The sequence below is a fragment of the Lipotes vexillifer genome, unplaced genomic scaffold (assembly GCF_000442215.2).
Source record: "Lipotes vexillifer unplaced genomic scaffold, Lipotes_vexillifer_v1.1 scaffold1629, whole genome shotgun sequence".
NCBI lineage: Eukaryota > Metazoa > Chordata > Mammalia > Artiodactyla > Lipotidae > Lipotes > Lipotes vexillifer.
In genome coordinates, this window is record NW_006790230.1 from 402,329 (window position 1) to 422,773 (window position 20,445).

Below are 20,445 nucleotides of genomic sequence, written 5' to 3' on the forward strand. Positions count from 1 at the left end.
AGCAGAAGGACTCTGCCTGCGCAAAAAAAAAAAAAAAAAAAAAAAAGACTTTTAAAAAAAACATTGGTGATTGTGGGTAGGTCAATAAATTTCTTAAGTTTTTGAGGGGCACAGATACTGAGAGTCTGATGGAATTTGCTTTAATTCAGGCTACTCATGTACTCTGAAACCACTGATGGATTTCAGATTAAGAACTCTGATGATCTCTAAGATTTTTAAATAAGATTTGGTTAATCTTGGTTAGACACCCCCCCGCCCCAAATCTTTAAAAGTATAAAGCCATATTACCAATGAGCTCATAAAAAGATGTTTCACATCTCTAATCATTAGGGAAATTAAATCAAAACCACAATGAGATACTACTCCACACTCATTAGAGGCTATTATCAAAAAAAACAGAAAACAACAAGCGGTTGGCGAGGATGTAGAGAAAATTGAATCCTTGTGCACTGCTGTTGGGAATGTAAAGCGGTGCAGCTGCTGTGGAAAACAGAATGGTGGTTCCTTAAAAAATTAAAAATAGAATTATATGATCCAGCAATTCCACTTCTAGGTATATGCCCAAAAGAACTGAAAGCAGGGACTGGAATACTTATTCATATACCAATTATTATTCCCAATAGCCAAAAGGTGGAAGCAACCTACATGTCTATTGACAGATGAATGGCTAAACAAAATGTGGTATATACATACAACAGAATAGTACTATTCAACCTCAAAAAGGAAGGAAATTATGACACATGCTATAACAAGGATGACCCTTGAAAACATTATGCTGAGAAATAAGGCAGCCACAAAAGGATAAATACTTTTTGATTCCACTTATTGAGGTACTTCAAGCAGTCAAATTCAGAGACAGAAAGTAGAATGATGGTTGTCAGGCATTGGGGGGCGAGGAGTGGGGAGTTATTGTTTAATAACTGTGTTTCAGCTTGGGAAGATGAAAAAATTCTGTAGATAGATGGTGATGAAGGCTGGACAACAATGTGAATGTACTTAATGTCACTGAATTGAACACTCAAAAAGTTAAAATATTTAATTTTATGTATATTTTACCAGAATTAAGAAAATAAAAAATATAAGGCCATATTAAAATTTGGTTATTAGATTTATCTTTTATTTCCAAGTTTATGATCCCTTGGAAACTTTAAGTGGAGATTCCATTACCTGGAAGTACGATGGCATTTCTCTACACCGTTTCCCAAAATTCTTCATATCATGACACACTGAAAACGGTAATAATTGCAGTACTGGGGTAAAAGGAGGTGGCTGCTTATAACTGGAAATGACTAGCCTGGGGCCCTTGCTCACCCCAGTCTCCATTTGGTTGACCCAAGGAGTCAGTATCCTAGCACACTTGTAACCCATTCTCTGCACCACAAAACACGAACTGATTAATTAAAAATATTAGAAATAGGCAGCTCAGATGTGAGCTTGTCAAGGAAAATTTTTGTTGACCTCCTACTCTCTGTTAGGGACTTTCCTAGTAAACTTCCACAGAATTCTGCTCTTATCATAATGTACTATAAATATCCTATAACTTGACTGTGGACAGGAAATGTCTTATAATTCCCCCCCAGAACTGGACACAAAGCTGTTGTTCAATATGTGTGTGCTGAATGGACAGAACTGTTCATTTAACGGAATTAAATGACTCTTTTTTCATTGTGTAACTTTAAAAATATTTCAAGTTCCTTTCACATACTTTGTAGATTATGCTTAGTTCCAGTCCAGGGTAAACAAAAAGAAAATGTAACTCAAAGCTGCCTAACATTATTAAAATCAAATTCTAAAAGCATTAATTTGTGATGCTAGTTTGGCATTTTATTTATGATTTGTAGTGTTCATAGGAAAACATTTGTTCTTCATGGTGAATAAATATGGTAAATTAACTACAAATTGTGGTAAATTTTCAATGCCTTATAAAGTAATCATAAGCATCTTTGGCAACACATACATTCATATACAAGGAAATATATGCTACTTAGAATTTATCAAGGGCATGAAGTATGAAAGGATTAAAAAAGGTTAAAACTTGAAATTTCCTTGAATTTCACCTTTAGCATTTTTACTTTTTAAAGTAACATCATACAAAAATGCTGACCTTCAAACATCTGTGGAAAAATAACAAAAGAAGAAAAATCAAAGAAGCAACAAGTTGTATAACTTTTATATAGCAAGCTTATATTTTTGATACCAAGTTGGTAGGCCTCTTTTCTATATGTGTTAGAGAAGCCTTATTTGTATAGACAATCTAACTCTAGGCACTATTCCATTAGGATCATATTATACTAGCCCAAATAATTTATGGAAATGGAATTATTTCCATTGGAAATATTGGAATACCTTTATGGTATTGGAACATAATAATGGAAATATACTGATACCTTTAGAAAAATATGAAAATGATGCACAAAACTGAATTTGCCCCTTGGGAATTCACACCTATTTCCATATTACTCATTACTGCTAGTTTTCCTAAACGTCTCATAGTGTCCTCTGGGTGGGAAGTAGAAATATCTAACTACTTCAGCTCTATAACTAATTTACCTTATTTGTAACAGGGTTTTTGAATATGCTAATTTCCCTCTCATTTAAAAATAAGTGATTTTAAATTTATTATTCTTAAAATAAATTTCAGCTTTGTAGTTAGCTAATTTTTTTGCAATTAAAAAATGTATTTTAAGCATTACCATGATTATTATTTATACCTATCTTAATTTTAAATTCTGTACAATTCATATATTTTCCTAATATTTTGGGACAATGTACTCCCTTCATTGTTGAAAGACTTCCCTGATAATTTACTTTTGGAATATAATGATTTTTTACCACCTGACCAACCTCTTGTTATAAAATTTTAATAAGGCTTATAATGAGGTTTTCCCATATAGAAAAAGGCCAAAACCTTTACTTTGTGGTGATAACTTTGCTATAAGTCTAACTATATTGCTATAAAATGGATCAGATTAACAGCAAGACAAAAAATTGGTCTATGCTGTTTTCTACCAAATAGCTAGATTCCTAGATAAGTTAATTTATAACACCAAACAAAGGCAACACATATGAGTTATGTAAATTTTCTAAAGAATTTTTTTAAAGTGTTGTATTTGTTAACTTTTACTACCACCATCATACCATCACCATCCCAACAAATCTGTAAACCTGGTCCAAGTCAGAAATATTCTACTACTTTCCAATACTGAGCACTTAATATATTTCTGTTGGTGATGACATCCATGGCTCTGAAGAAACATGACAGTAAGAAAATCTTGAAATACCTAATTATTTAAACTAAGTCACACTAAATATCAAATTTTCATACAGCATGGTATTGTTAAATTAAACAAGGAGGCCATCACACTGAGGTGGTTCTAGGGCATTAGCAGCCTATGTAACCAAACCCAAACCTAAGCCTATTAATGCTTCAAAGTTAAGAAATAAAAACTAAAATAAACAATCACAAACAGCCAACTAGCCTTTCCCAAAAAAGGCAACCACTTAAGCTATAGCCAATCAAAAAATTTCCTTGCTTTGTTTCTGCATCTTCTCCATAAGTTTTGTCCCTAATTCCTGTTGGTGGGGCGCTCCTAACCACTTCTAGTTTGGTGTTACCCAATTTGAATTGATTTTTGCTCAAACTATTAAAAATGTTCATATACCTCAGTTTATATTTTAAGGTACAGTGAAAAGAGCTTAAGTTATAAAATCAAATGTGTATGCCGGTCCAATTCTGGTTCTGTGACTTACAGGCAGCAAGTCATTCTCTTTGAGCTTCAGTTTACTGTCTGAACAAGAAATATTCCCTACCTTCTACAGTTGCTAAATGGAGTTTAAAAAAAAAAAAAAAGACAATTTTTGTCTTTTGTCCATGCAAAACGCCTGGATTCTTTAGATGCTCAATTAGTAAGAATAGTGAATATTATAATATTTCCTTTCACACTATTGATTATGTTTAAGGCGTGCACCCATTTTCACAGAGCTTTAGGTAGCCCTGATAGCCTATTCGGGCTATCATTCATTGTTCCTCTGTTACTACAATAGCCACTTCAAAATTTCTCAAGCTTTCAAATTCAAATGACCTTAGAGCAGTGTTTTCAACCCTTATTGTATACTTGGATTACCTGAGAAGATTTTGAAAATTACTGATCCCTGGAACCCACCCCAGTCCAAGTAAATCAGGATAGCTGGGTTGAGATCTAGGCATCAGTATTTTAATTAATATTACTACGTTTAAAGCTACCCAAGTGACTGTAAAGGGCAGCCAAGGGGTGCCTTGGACTATACTCAACTATTAATGAGGCAAAAATTACAGAACAATCAAACAGTAGAGGCTTTTGCTCAAGAGACTAACCAAATTAATTCTAAAAGGTAAACCAGGTAAACACTGACCAGAGCAAGACAAATGCTGCAATACTCTTTTTCTTCTCATATGAAGTATTGCTTGCAGCCATACGTTCTTATTTTTGAAATCCTCTTTTATTTAAAGCAAAACTTTAGGAAAAAACTGAAAAACTTTGAATATTAAGTAGCAATATGATGAAAATGATCTAATGTTAGGTGGAAAAAAGGAAAAATTTTGACTGCTGAACAAATTCAGATCTGAGGAGTAAATATTTTATACGTCTTCTGAAGGCTTGCTCTTAAATAAAATGTAGGAATTTAAAAATAAGTAAGTATGGCTATAACATGATGAAAGCTAGGTATTATTTAGAGATCTTAAATGAAAACCTATTATATGTTCAAGTATGTGTGAGCCACTCTTTAAACATTAATTATATCCAGTGTAATTTCTTAAAGTCAACTTTACTCCTTTCACATACATCTGGTAGAGGAAAAATATCAACACATCATGCAGAAGCTATTTTTTTTTAGCAAAATTTAGTCAGTTAATTCTCAGGGAAAATGTTTCTATCTAAAACTACGTCTAGTGATCTGGTGATGTTTTAAATTTTAATTCATTATTTATCAAGGTCATTCCTGTATTTTGTGATTTTTATTTTTTAAAGTGCCTATAGTGATAGAAACAAAAAGCTACAATTACACATGGACAAATAACCAGGGTACTAAATAGTTTGCAATCTTACAGTAAGCTTTTGTCAAGATTTTAGTTTGTCACCTTAAGTGTATAAAGCAAATAGTGTATTTATTAACATTTTCATACACACACTGACTGATGGCATTCTTGCATAGGAACGATGAATGAATATGGAAGAATAGGGAAATAAGTTGGGTTTTACAATTTTAGCAAACCAAGCTGGTAAATAATGCTCTAATATTATACCCCTGAGAGTAAACTATTCATTTTTAGGTACTTTCTACCAAGCGCTGAAAAAATATAAAACAACTGTGCCTAAGGAAGATCCCTAAGTTTAAAACTTATTCCACTACACTATTAAATTGCTATTCTTCTTTGAATCTCGTGTCTGACTTGAGATTGAGAAAACTAGAAACAAGCAAGGTAACATCTACCTTAATTTAAATTAGGCTCTAAAGAAGGTAGGAGTACACTGGCGGAATCTTTCCATAAGGATACAATTACTGTTCCACTAAAAAGCTCAATGAAAATGTACAAAAATAAAATAAAATAAAAATGTTCCTCTGACATCACCACAATGTAAATTAGACCATTTCAACTATGAAATTTGAGAAAAAAAAGAACGAGGCTTCTTTCAATACTGTGATAAGAAGTAGAATTTGGGGCTTCCCTGGTGGCGCAGTGGTTGGGAGTCTGCCTGCCAATGCAGGGGATGCGGGTTCGTGCCCCGGTCAGGGAAGATCCCACATGCCGCGGAGCGGCTGGGCCCGTGCCCCATGGCCGCTGAGCCTGTGTGTCCGGAGCCTGTGCTCTGCAACGGGAGAGGCCACAACAGCGAGAGGCACCGAAAAAAAAAAAAAAAAAAAAAGAAGTAGAATTTGTATATATACCTAAAACAAAGAGAATTTTATCAGCAAGAGGTTAAGACTGTAACTATTCGACTTTCACCTGGAAACAAATATACCCACAGATACAGACACACACACATTCCTATACATACTTCAGCTACAAGTATGAATAATTCAGGGTATCATTTGGGAACAATGTATTCAATCCTACTAATACCTAGGGAATATCACACAATATAAAGAAATAACTTGACACAATGCCACTATATGTCCTGAGGCCAAAATATCCAAAGAATGGTAAAAATGACCCTAAGCTTGACTATCTTAGTAAGCAGTTTTGAAAATAAAACCAATTAGCCCCTTGGTAACATGTGTAAGTAAAGAAAACGGTAAAAAAAATTCAATGTATTTTTGCTCCTAAATGTTTGAAAATTATAACATATATCCCTGTTAACTTGAAAAACTGAGATCCTGTTAAAATTCAGTTCAATATCCAACCGTTCAATAGCCTCAAAAAATGTACATGAAAGTGCCATATATGGCAGGAAAACCTGCTTTTCAAAAGAGAATTCAATTCTTTGTGTTAGTGTTCCCACGACCACTCCAATACTGAACACTGTCATAAAAAAAGGGGCAATTATTATTATCTTTAAGGAAGGCTACAAATATCTGAAATAAAAAACAAGAGTTGGCTCAAATGGTTTTATTCTATTAAAATTAATCACCTAATATATTTTAACTTTAAGAACAGATACAAAAAAAAGCCATAATAATCCAAAAGTTAAACAGTACACAAAAATTAAGAGCAACAATATGAAATTAGAACAAAAGAACTAGGCCATTCCACATTTTAGTTTTTGTGCACTCTTTGACAAGTATACTATCTATTTTAGAATTGACTATGGTACCAGATAAAATTCATGGCCTGCTAAATTAAAACTTAACACTTATTTCTTCAAAAAGAAAATTGAAAAGGCAGTTTGGAGCTAAGGGTTGTATGCTATATTAAAAATTATCCTCTGTTGCTGTCCCTTTTCCCATCCACCACCATCGCCTTAAGGGGCTACCTTGTAGTTAGATGGAAGTCCTTTGCAGACTTATGTTGGGGTTAGCAGTTTCTCAAATAAGAACACTGGAAAGCATCCTCACTCATCCCTTCCCCATTCCAATCCAGTCAGTCAATAAATCCTGTAAGTTTTATTGCCTAAATCTATTTCAGATCTGTCCCTTCTCCATTTTTACTACCAGTGTGTTAGCTTAAGCCCCTGTATCTTGCCTCTGGAAACTGGCAATCTAAGTTCTTTTTCTGGCAACAGTATTTCCCTCTGTCCTGTCAAGTATCATTCACAACACCAACGAAAGTTATTAAAATACAAATCTGATGTCAATTCACCGTTTATAATCCTTATATTTTGTCCCCTGACTATAGGATAGAGTCCAAACTTCTTATCAAGGCACACTGGACCTACTTAATTACCTATCGTTATCTCTCCTCATAATAAGCTATCTGATTTATTTTAGACAGCCATCTCTCTCATGATGACCCTGTATCTTTGCATTTACTTTTCCTTCTGCCAGAGACGACCTTCTCCTAATTATTTTCCAACTTATTATAAGCATCAACTTCTACATAAGCAAGTGGTAACATTTACCTGGCCTGTCAAATGGTTATACCCTTCCTTTTACGTGCTTTCATACTACATATTTTGTTTACAGCACACATCTCACTGAATCTTTGAAAGAATCAATGCATCTGGAAAAATAATAAAAGGAAACAGTACAGAAGAGTATAAAAGAAGTAAAAATTTTCCTTTATCTCCTATTTCATTCAGTAACTTTTAAACTGTTTTTAGTTCTTCTACTGGTCACTTCCATAGTGATTAATATGATTCTATCTATAGTTCTTGATTATGCCAACTTTAAGAGATTTATTGATTCCTTCCTCCTTCAAACTTTTATTTATTTTTTATTTCTAATTTTTTTAAGCAGCTATAACATTGGATATTATGCTTTAGCCCAACAGAATATCCTACCAACTGCATTCTAGTAGTCCAATTTCCATGTCTATTTCTTCATCTCCTCCAGGACAGTGACTATTGTCTTATTTTGGCATTCTCAGAACCTATAGTAAGAAGTAATATTCAATATATAAACAGAAAGTTTATTTTGACTCTGAGGTAGGTATGTCTAGGAAATGCTGTTGTAAGACAGCCTGTAGATAGATTATGGATTACTTTAAGGATTTATTTCCCTTTTAAATATTACAATCTGCAAAGGTGACAGAATGTTTTAACATGCTTACATAGAAGCTGATCCTGATTTGTAAATACCTAAAAAAATCAACTACATTTAGTTTTCATATTAAAGGCAGAGAAATGCCACATCTAGAAAATATAAAAAATAAATTTAAATAATATTTTCAGTCCACTGAATAACTGCACAAAAGAAACTTTAAAACTTTTGTTACACAAATATATGACACATGTTTATTGCTACTTGTTAGCTGTATGACTTTAGGCAAGATCTCCATGCCCCAGACTCAGCTATGAAATGGAGATGATAATGGTAGTTACCTCATAGAGCTGTTGTGAGGATTATACAAGTTAATTTATGTAAAGTCTTGGAACAGCACCTTCATATTATAAGAACTTAATGAATGTTAGTAGCTATTATTATTAAGTAAATATTTGTGCCATTATTTACTACTGTTGCTACTCAGGAGTCTTAGTGATTCTCACACTGAATTTGAACTGTTGCCAAACATTACTCAGATCTGTTTTTTTTTTTTAAAGCTTCTTTCTGGACAATGTTTTTATATTATAATTAGAATAATCTGTTGAATTATATTTGTTTCCTTTGAAGAAATCAATTCATGTATTTGATGCTACCGACACTACAAAACTGAAGCTATTTTAAGCAACTGTGAAATTTCTTTAGCAACTACAATTTCACGCAGTTAGCTTAACCTCCATTTCATCCTTCTATGTTTTAGACACAGTAGCATTCTGCTTTTGATAGGCTAAAGCTTAAAATTTGCCACTGTTTTGCATAATGCTGTTTAAGTTGACTTAAATTACTCTAAAGCTGGCTACAGAATTTCCATGTAAATTGAAAATAACAAAATGTTTCAATGTTCTTTTATCAGAAATAAGAAAAATTATGTGACTTACTTAAAATGTTTGGTTGGGCCTTCAATAAAGCCAAACTCATTAACATATTCTTCAAAAACACCAAGTAATGGAAGCCATTAAAGTCTGTGGTAAACTGAGGAGTAAAGATTTGGTAATTTTAAACAGAAACTAGTAATGGGACTGTGTATTAAATTTGTTAAATATAAATGCAAAAGGGGCAGACCCTCAGAAAGCCTGTCTGGTGTTTTACATTTAACTCATTCATTTTCCTACAGTAACTCTGTGAAGTAGGTATTACTATTAAGATTTTCAAGATGAGAGGCAAAACAGTGTCGATGTTTAAAAACTTGGGGCTCTGGAGTCACAGAGACTTGAGATGAAGCCAGGTTCTGGCACCAGTTTGCTGGGTAACATCGGGCACATTACACCCTAGTTTCCTCTTCTGTTAAATAGGGGTAATAGTATTTACCTTATAGAACTGTTGTCAGGATGAAATAGATAACATAGGTAAACCACTTTAGTACATAACCAAAGTAAAATATAAACACTTAAAGCTGAGTCAATGTAATTATTATAACAAAACTGAAGATTTTTAAGGGAAATAAAATCCTTTTATCAAATACCTGAACTGCTGAGGTATTTTACAGAACCAGTAATGGTATAATTTGGTGATCTGCAGCCTAGGTTTCTACTGATATTCTGTGAATAAGACCAAGATGTTCCAAAATTCAAACAAAAGAAATGTCTTCTCAATCTGTAGAGTTTAAAAAAAAAAATTCACTTCTAAGTTTTTCTCTTCGAAATTTTCTTAAAACTTTGAAATCTGTTACTAAGTATTAGATTAAAAATTGAGCTCCACTTTATCAATGGTTTTGAATATTTTTTAGTAGCAAAACCTTTTCTCTTCAAATGCAATCTTTCATATGGCATTCAAAAATGATCAAAATGCTACACATTTTTAAAGTACAAATTTGCAGTATTTTCCTTATTAAAAATGTGTCAACCAAGGACTCAAAAAGTTGAAATCTAGGGTTATGTTTGACATAATTCTGTATTTTGCTGCACATAAGCAAGTAATTACAAATGGTCAAAGTTTTCATACTACTAATTATTTTATCATAAGATATTTCTTCTTGATTCAACTGATCCAAGAGCTTGAAAGTGGAATAATAGAAAATTTTGTTCCAAATTTTTATTACTGGCAAATCTAATAGTTCATGTTATATCTCTTACCTATTTTCTTTTACCCTATTTTTCCAATAGCAATAATTATTATGCTATCCTCTGAGTTCTCCAAATTTGCTGTTTCTTGTTTTTTCTTCATCAGCAAATCAGATACTACACTATTACTGTCATCACCACCAGCCCCAAGTATTTACCTGGTAATTATTATATGCCAGGCATTATTTTAAGCAGTGTATGTATATTAACTTATTTAATCCTCAAACCACCTTAGGATATAGGAACTATTATTACCCCTAATTTATAAATGAGGAAACAGGCACAGAGTGATAAGTAATTAGTCCAAGTTACCAGCTTGAGTAGCAGGGGATCTGAACCTAGGTAGTTTGGTTTCAGAGCCTGTGCTCTTAAGCACTACTCTAAACTGCCCCCTCCACCCCCAATACAATCAAGACTGAATGAACAGCAAATTAAGTTGAAATAAGTTGCTTATTGGTTCATATATATAAGTAATTCCGCTAACTGGATTCTTTTCTCCCAAAAGGTACTCTGGTTCGGTAAGCAGCCAAACGTTCAGAGAGAAAGTAGGTATGAACGCAAAAGAATAGAAAGTACTAAAAAACAATTAAATAAAAATAATCTGAAAGAAGAAAAAAGCATTGGGACTATAAGATCTTAAAAAGAACAGGTACTAGCTAAGGAAATAGGGGCATATAACTAAGGAGAAATACAGAAGTTCTACAGTAACAATGTCTGGAAGAAGCTGAAATCATTAAGATATGAAAAGTTAAATGAGACAGGGAAAAAAAAGCAGCTAGCTGACAACATTAAGTTCAAATTCACAGAACTGGGAAGATTATAAAAATATGAGAAAAACAACCCATTTATTGAAATACTACATTTAATCTTATAACCCTTAGAAAAGAGAAGTTAAAAAATTCTTAACAGAATCAAAATTATTTGATTGTTCTCACAGGAAAATCCCAGGAAACTCTTTTAACTGGATGGTCATGTACTCCTTGAAAAAGTATCTATTAATGTTTGTGATCAGACTGGGAACACTAAAAATTTGTGCTATTAACATCTCTTTTTTTAGATAGATTTGGGAAGCTTATGGTATCCTTATAAGTAAAATACAGAAATGAAAATTCTATATTTATAGTTAGATGAACAATTAGTGTTACTAATAGATGACTGAAATCATGAAGACAAACTTTCTTATTTTTTATATTTAGGATATATAAGTGAAATACATGAAAAAGGTATTTAACAAGCATCTACAAAGTTCAAGTATATTTTCAACATAATTTTTAAAAAATGACCTTTTTTAACTTGTTCTTAGTAAAAACAGCCTTATTCAAGGACAAAAACTTATGAAATACTGTAAGCTAAAGGCTGGGGATTCAGAAACATAAAACATAGTTCCATACTTCAAAGAGCATGAAACACTGGGAGAGAAAAAAAAGCCAAACAACAGATACAATATAGTGGTGGTAAGTGCAAATCAAGGGTATCCTCAGGTGCTTTGGGAATACAGAGGTGTAGCTAACATAACTTGGAAGGGCCAAGGGCAGTGAGTAAGGAGGAGAAATTGGGGAAGAGTTCCCAGAATAAGGGACACTTGAGCTAAATCTTTAAAATAGCTCAAGGAGAAGTGATTTACTCTAGTAATTGAGGAAAAAAAAAAAAAATAGCCTGTTCTTTACCTAAGAGCTGCTTCATCCACCTGCTCCCTAGTGCAACTTTCCACATAGCTAGTGTGGCAGCTAAAGGTTCTTACATTATTCCATAATCCTAGCTAATAACTGGTTAGTGACCCAACTTGAGCTAGTAACAGTCCTTGTCTAAAATACTTCAAAATTGTAAATGGGGAAGAATTAGTCCTTTTCTGGTGGGAAAAGCTATAAGATACAAGACTTAGGAACTGGCTGTTATCAATACTATGTTTTCCCACCACAAGGCAAAAGTCAGTCAGTAGTGAAAAGAAGAATGGTCCCTCCCATTCCATCTTAAGATTCTATATATAAAAATCTGAAGTCACTTATCCTACTTAGTAAATATTAATAGCACCAAGAGTTAAATATTTTTTTCTTTCATTAGTTTACCTTTTTTTACTTTAAGCTACAAATTAGAATGCTCCTCATAATTCAGTCAACATGCTTACTAATGTTTGTAAACTGTACCTAGGTATGTATTTATGAGCAAAACTAGTTAAAACAGTAGTAAAATAGCTTACAAAAAAATCTCCTTCTAGGTAATATTTGTGATGCTTACTTAGGTTCTTTATGATCAAAATGGGGGGTGGGGGAAGAGAAATAAGACCAAATAAAAATAATAAAGGAATATCTATTTGCAGAATAAGGGATTCTGAAGACATTTTCTGCATTTATTATGAATAAGGTTTTTTTTTTTTTTAACAGCAAATTTTATGCTTCTGCCTATCAAAGGCTAAATCCAGCCTGTTGAATGAGTAAACATTTGAAAAATGATTAGCCTCATCCCTGGACAGACCTATAAAGCATGCAACTAAGCAAGAACTAAAATGAATACTCAGGAACATTTCTTTGTTATAAATTGCCAAAACATTCTTGCATATAAACTACAATTTTTCTCTTCTAAAGAATTTATATTCCCAATGATTTACACACACACACACGGTCATGTTTAAGTATTTTTAATATTTTTGATGTAAGGCACTAGTCTACATACTGCATATTTTTACTTTTATTAAAGTAGGACTAAATTAAACTATAATTTCAAAATTAAGCCTTAAGCCAGAGTTGAATGAGATAGAAAAACTATTATATATATTGTTACCTATAATTATGTACCAATAATCCAGAGAGCAATACTGTACAGATTAAATCAAGTACCACTTCTATACCTGAATGCATTTTGCATCTAAATGGAGGCTTGCCTGACATGCTTTACTTTTATACTTCCAGTACTATTTTAAGTGTTCTAGTTCCACTAGGCTTATTTAAAAAAAAAAACATTCATTTATTTTGTACAACACTGTGCTAGCAAATGCTTAATGAGAAGTACATCTTAACAGATTATGGGCAAGGACTTAAGAAAAAAACAATGGGTACAGTATAAAAGGTACATTAGGATACAGGCTCACTTGCACTGACATATAATAATCATTTCAGTTTGTAATTAGTTAGGCATATATTAAATGGTGGACTACTTGCCTACTATTATTGCTGAAGAAGCAATACATAGCTCAGTTAATAATGAAAACTGAAAAGGAATATAATGAATTTGTGAAGTGTGTGACTGAAGTTTGGTTCCACTAAAGTTATACCACAGGGACTTCCCTGGTGGTCCAGTGGTTAAGACTCCGTGCTTCCACTGCAGAGGGCTCGGGTTCCATCCCTGGTTGGGGAACTAAGATCCCTCATGCTACATGGCATGGCAAAAAAACAAAAAAAATTATACCATAAAACTGGTAATATTATAAAGAATTACTAAAGGGGCAATTAGTAAAAGCTTTTATATGCACTTGGTTTACAGTTTAGGCACATCTGGTATCAGTCAAAGGGCAGACTTTCTCAACTTACCCTTAATTACAAAGCGGGTGTGTGATAAAGATTATTTATTATAAAACACCCCTTGTTATTCAATCCTTGTAAGTTTGGTGTCTCACAAATAATCATTGTTAGTTGAGCAGTTGTACAGACCACAGAATAATAGCTTAAAGATGAGAGGATGAAACACACTTCAGCAATTTGCCCTATGTGAATATGTCATTGATAAAACGAAACAAGGAACAAGAGGGAAGGGTCCTACTAAACTAGTTAGGTCTAGGTCTTAAATCTATTTATTTAAAATAAAGTTTTAAAAACTTGTTTAGATTTTATTTACTTGCAATAAGACTAACTTATATGTATGGAAATCTTCTAAACATTAAAATATATCATTGGTATATGTGAACCAAGAAAATGAAAAACATGGAAGACTTGGAAGCCACTTGTGGGACACAGGAATTTCAGGTTTACAACTGAGAAATCAAGTGTAAATTCTGGTTGCACACTAACATGGTGAAAGCTTGTCAGCTTGTTTTTCTTACCGAACTAGAAAACTGTACTCAGTGTTAGAAGTAAACCTTTACTACCTAATAATGAGAAGATACAATTACTATTTGAAAGCTTTACAAACCATAATGCCTCAAACAGGATCCAGTAAGTACAACTGAAAGAGAATATTAAAAGGAAACAAAGCAGAGAGATGCTAATATTTTTTTTCTCAAACACAGGGACCTCATTAAGTCAGCTTTATTTGGATGATATAAATGACCTTTTCAGTCTACTTTATAAATTAAAGAAGTCTAAGGGTTTAATGAAAAGATTTAAAAATTGAGCAAGTTTACTATTATTCTGAACAGTGGGTAAAACAGTAGCAGGTTTTATTGGACTGTTAGAACTACCTATTCCTGGCTGTTTTCAGGTGTTAAATGTGAGATTACGTATCAGGAAACATTAGTTATAGATGTGCAAATTGTAACAGACCATATTCTTTGTTAACCAGATTAAAAGTTATAATTTAGGGCTTCCCTGGTGGCGCAGTGGTTGGGAATCTGCCTGCCAACGCAGGGGACACAGGTTCGAGCCTGTGTCCGGGAGGATCCCACATGCCGCAGAGCAACTAAGCCCGTGCACCACTGATACTGAGCCTGCGCTCTAGAGTCCGTGGGCCACAACTACTGAGCCCGCGTGCCACAAGTGCTGAAGCCCATGTGCCTAGAACCCGTGCTCTGCAGCGGGAGAGGCCACCGCAATGGGAGGCCTGCACACCGCGGCGAGGAGTGGACCCCGCTTGCCGCAACTGGAAGGCCCGCATGTAGTAGCAAAGACCCAACGCAGCCAAAAATAAATAAATTAAATAAGTAAATTTATTAAAAAAAAGGAAGTTATAATTTATTGTTGACAATTATGTGCCAGATAATAGGTGCTTTACTTTCATCTCAAATTTCACTATAAGAATGGGTTCTTATTACAAATGAATAAAAGCATCTAATTAATTATTCTTTATGTGGCCGGAAGTTAGGAAGACTGGATAGATTTACAATCTAGGCATGCTATAGTAATTCTGCTTTATGTGGCCGGAAGTTAGGAAGACTGGATAGATTTACAATCCAGGCATGCTATAGTAATTCTGCTTCCCTTCTGCTGGACAACCATGGTAGGATGGTATATCAATCTGTAACCATACTTTTCCTCCCTATTTGCTTTGATTGATCTAATGGGTCTGCAAGAAATCAGTTGAGTTTCTAAAACTACAAAATGTAAAAGCTAAAGACTTCTTTATATTTAAGTTGATTAAGCAATTTAACATTTTACCTTATCTAAACTAAACCATATAATGGAAGAGAGATACTATAAAACAATACCTTTTTGGTTTCAAATTGTGCTTCTTCCTGACAGCATCCTCTACAGTCAGGATCCAGTTGAAGAAGGTTGAACTGCCCAAGCAGATCACAGGAGCTGCAGAGCAAGTTGCTGGAGAAGCCTAACTCTCTGCAAGACTCTGATGAAAACTCTGCCCCGAACGCAGAGACCTGAAAACAAAAAATGAGGAAAAAACCCCCCTTAACTTCATGTTTACATTACAAAGCTTCCAAAAAAGGAGAAAGTAGGGTTGTCAAAATCTAACACACTAAAGACAGTTAGTGAAATGCCTCATTTGGAGACAAATTCTTAATTATTTTGATACTTTATATGAGTCTTTGGTTCTTCCCACATCCCCAACTAACTTTTTTCTTAAAAATCTGTCATATTGCAGCTTGGCTAAAACATGGATTAACAAAAAAGATCATATATTATTTCTTTATGATATATATATTACACATCTTTTGAAGAAAAATGAGTTTCCATTTCATTTTAAGAATTTAGCAGCTGTTCATATGATGTATGGAGTAACATTAACTTCTAGGTCCCTACTACACCCTACAAACTTATCTTCATTCACATCTAGCAGGGGAAGAGTACAGAAAGGGATGAAGTGGGGGAGAGCGGGAGCACATCAAAAACAAAACTTCGGGGTTTAGGTGCCAGTTCCACCACTTACAAGATGTGTGATTCTGGGCAAGATGACCTCCCTGAGTTTTAATTTCCTCACTGATAAAGCAAGAAGCTTCCCACATAAAATAGACTGCAGTAAAGATTAAACGAAATGACTTATGTAAAGTAACCAAAAAGAATGACTGGCAAAAGCAGGCTTCCAAAACGATCCTCTTCGTTTATCCATTCTCCTCTCATGTCTCAGTGAGTGTGGTATACCTACATCTGTCTAAGGTCAATACCTGTACCTCTGCTTTAACTTCTGTCTTCTGCCATCTCCACAGGGATTTAATTTCATTGATAACTCATCTCTTCAGTGTACCCAAGACCCAGAGTTCGAACTGCTCTCCCCACATTCTGTTATTTCTGAATTGTTACTACAGTCTGGTTTCTGATCTCACCACACCACTCAGCTAAACATGCCAAAAATCAGTAAATGCAATGGCATTCAAAACTTTTCTGCTCCAGCTGCTTCTTCCATGGCCTTCCCTCTCCTTCCTCTGCTATGTATCTCTTAAATGCTGTTGTTTCCCATTTCTATTCTTGGCTCTCTCTTTGCTTTGCATACTTTCTATAGAGAACTGCATCTTTTCCATGGCTTCAAATACTCAGTTATTGAAACCTCCCAAGTCTTTTTAAGTGTCAAGTTTCCAAAGCCAACAGCCTACCTGAGATCTCATTTAGATGTTGTACAGACACTGCAAATTCAAACTCTCCAACAGTGAAACATCTTTTCTCCTTAAATCTATTCCTTCCAATGTATTCAGTATCTTGGCAAAATGACACCATTTTCCCTGACCACCTAGTTGCCCCGGTCAGTTCATCCTAGACTCCACATTCTTCATCATTCTTACAATCAGTCAATTAACTTGTTTGTTAAAAAAACAAGTTTTGACAATTCTGTCTCTTAAAGAGCTCTCAAATCTTTTCCTGCCTCAGTGGATTAAATGGTTAGCTACTCCTATCTCTCATTATGTCTCCAATCCCATTCTACTTTTCAGCTATAATGAATTCCTATAGTACCTGAGAATATAAAACCCCTACTCAAATGTACATTTGCTCATACTTTTCTACTCTAAGGCTCTTTTACACTTTTCCACCTTGTTAAATTCTACTTATTTCTAAGAACCCGATTGGTATATCAGTCTTCTTAGGAAGACTTCTCTGAAAAAAATCAGATCCCAGTATTTAGCCATTGTCTTTTCTGAGAACGAAATTTATGCACAGCTGTAAAACAGCACCACTCATGACACTGTACTATGTAAATCTAGGATTGTCTGATTCCCCGGTAATACTGTGAACTCTTTCAAGGGCCAGCATTAAGTTATTTCTCTGTATTTCCAGCACTTGTGCTAATTCTCCTGTGTGTTAAGCAAATGAATTGGTCAAAACCACAGCCTCAAGTAGGGGGAATTTCAGATTGTTTGACTGTGACTGGTTGATCTTCTAGACCAAGGGTCTGCAAATTTTATGTAAAGGGCCCCGTAGTAATTATGTCAGGCTTGGGTGGCTATGGAGTTTCTGTTGGAACTACTCAACTCAGCTACTGCAGCACAAAAGCAGTCACAGACAATAATAAATGAATGGGTGTCTGTGTTCCAGCAACACTTTATTTACAAAAACAAGGCTTGCTGGATTTGGCCCACCAGCTGACTAATCATGCAGATTAAAACCCAATGGCATATCCCAATGTGAAAAACTTTAAGTACTGCTGGCATACTCTTCCAAAATGCTGATCATCCCATTGACCTAACAGTAAGTCAACATCCTAATTTGATACCATATACATACATCTTTTACCTTATCTCAGTAAAAATGTGGACTGTATATCATAATATATCAAAATAGATCAAGTATCCCAGTCTAGTGGGAGGGACTTAAGACTCTTGCTACTATACTAGCACTTGGAGTAATTTATTTACTAGTAAAGTGATCTGCTTGATCAATTTCACAGGTTAATTTCTATTTTTTCCAAAGACGGCCACACCAATATATACACATCATCCCACGTGTGACTGGCAGTCCTCCACTGAGGAGTGGGAGTCTATGTTCCCTCCCTTTCAACCTGGGCAGGGGCTTGTGACTGTTCTGACCAACAGAGTGTAAAGGAAGGGATACTACATGATTTCTGAGGGTAGGCCATAAAAAAGGAAACAATCTCTGCTTGGCTAGTGCTTGCAGGTGCTGTTATCTGTTTCTCTGTAATACTCGACTTTGGAATTTAGCCACCATGCTGTAAGGTAACCTAAACTACAGAGAGAATGTAGAGAGGCCCATGTAGAGAGCACCTGAGGCCTCCAGCTGACAACCAGCATCAACTACTAGACATGTGAGTAAAACGCCTTCACATTTTAGTCTTTCAGTCTCAGGCGGAGGTCTGAGACACCATGGAACACACAGCCATCCTGCTGTGCCCTGTCTGAATTGCTGAGCCACAGAAATTTGAAAGCAAACTAAACAATGGTTTTACACCACTAAATTTTAGGGTGATTTGTTTTGTAGCCATGGTAACTAAAACAGGCGATAAAAATGAAATAACTTTGAAACTGTGAACTGCTTAACAAACATAAGAAATTGTTACCAAAGCATGTTTTAAACAAGAATCTCAAATGAATAATCATGGGATCATAATACTTGGTTTTATTCTGGCATTTACTGAGCACCTACTGACAGGTAGCATGAACATGCAAAACATGTATTTGAGTCTGATGACATCTTGATTCAAATATCAGCACAGAGCAACCTTACTTCTTAATTTCTGAATAGGAATAATTACCACTTGCTTCACAAAGTTTTGGGGATTAAAGGAGAAAAAGTACAGAAAGCATCTTGTATCCTGCCCAGTACACAGTGAGTACTTAATAAATTTTAGAATTATTCCCACCTTCCACTGTGAAAGCACACTTAAAAACTACAAAACACTACTTATCTTTAAGTCATTATATTAGACATGGGATAGAGGTAAGCGTAGGGGAGATATAATGTATCTTTTAAATTTTTTAAAATAAATTTATTATTTATGTTTTTAAAATTTTTGGCTGTGTTGGGTCTTTGTTCCTGTGCGCCGGCTTTCTCTAGCTGCAGTGAGCGGGGACTACTCTTCGTTGCGGTGCGCAGGCTTCTCATTGTCGTGGCTTCTCTTGTTGCGGAGCACAGGCTCTAGGCACGCAGGCTTCAGTAGTTGTGGCTCATGGGCTCTAGAGCGCAGGCTCAGTAGTTGTGGAGCACGGGCTTAGTTGCTCCGCAGCATGTGGGATCTTCCCAGACCAGGGATCGAACCCATGTCCCCTGCATTGGCAGGTGGATTCTTATCTACTGCGCCACCAGGGAAGCCCTAGAAAGTATCTTGAGTTCCATGAGTGAACTACATTTTTCTCTTATATCATTGGTTTTGAAGACTTAAGGCACTGAATCTAAGAACATCAGAACATATTTTTAAGCACTTCATAGGTAAGTACCAAATTCTAAATAATATAGGAGAGTTCAAAATTATAAATTATGCCCACCCACCTTTTTATTATCAAAAACTAATGAACAGCATTTAAATGTGCACAGTAAGGCCAAATATTAAATTTTATTGTTGTTTTATTATTATTTTTGGCCACACCATGTGGCTTGTGGGATCTTAGTTCCCCGACCAGTGACTGCACCTGTGCCCTCAGCAGTGAAAGCTTGGAGTCCTAACCACTAGACCGCCAGGAAATTCTCCTAAATTTTAAAATAATTAGCCACCCTTCTAAGAAAGACATAGATTTTAAGGGATGGGTGAGATAACCATGATTGGGATAACCACTTAACAGTTTATGACTTCTCCAATTCAAAGTAGGATTGACAGGCTAAGAGACTCCTTTGCATTAGTCACTGATTTATTTTTCTGATATTACTGAGTTCTTTATAAACATAAGGGTTGTTGGCTGGGAAACTAATAACTATAATGTAACATCACCTTTTCAGGCAAAAGCCTGGTATAGCTATACATTTTATTACACTTATACATTCACATGATTATCTGTCTCTTAACCAGTCTTTACTCAGAAAACTCATAGGTTTCTCATGTAATAATTCTGAACGTATTTCAAATCTGAGACGAAATACATGGGTTTACAGACGAACCCCATGAAAACAAATACCAGAAACATAGCCATCATGGCAAGCTCTTACAAAGCACCAGATACTTTGCTAAA

General features: G+C 34.7%; 1 protein-coding gene across 1 annotated transcript in view; it reads right to left on the reverse strand.

Annotated features, from left to right (window-relative positions):
- Window positions 1-20,445, reverse strand: part of SELENOF (selenoprotein F) — a 37,272-nt gene that overhangs the window by 12,282 nt on the left and 4,545 nt on the right. The window contains 1 exon segment of the mRNA XM_007463273.1: window positions 15,592-15,759. Within this exon segment, the coding sequence (XP_007463335.1) occupies window positions 15,592-15,759 (168 nt within the window).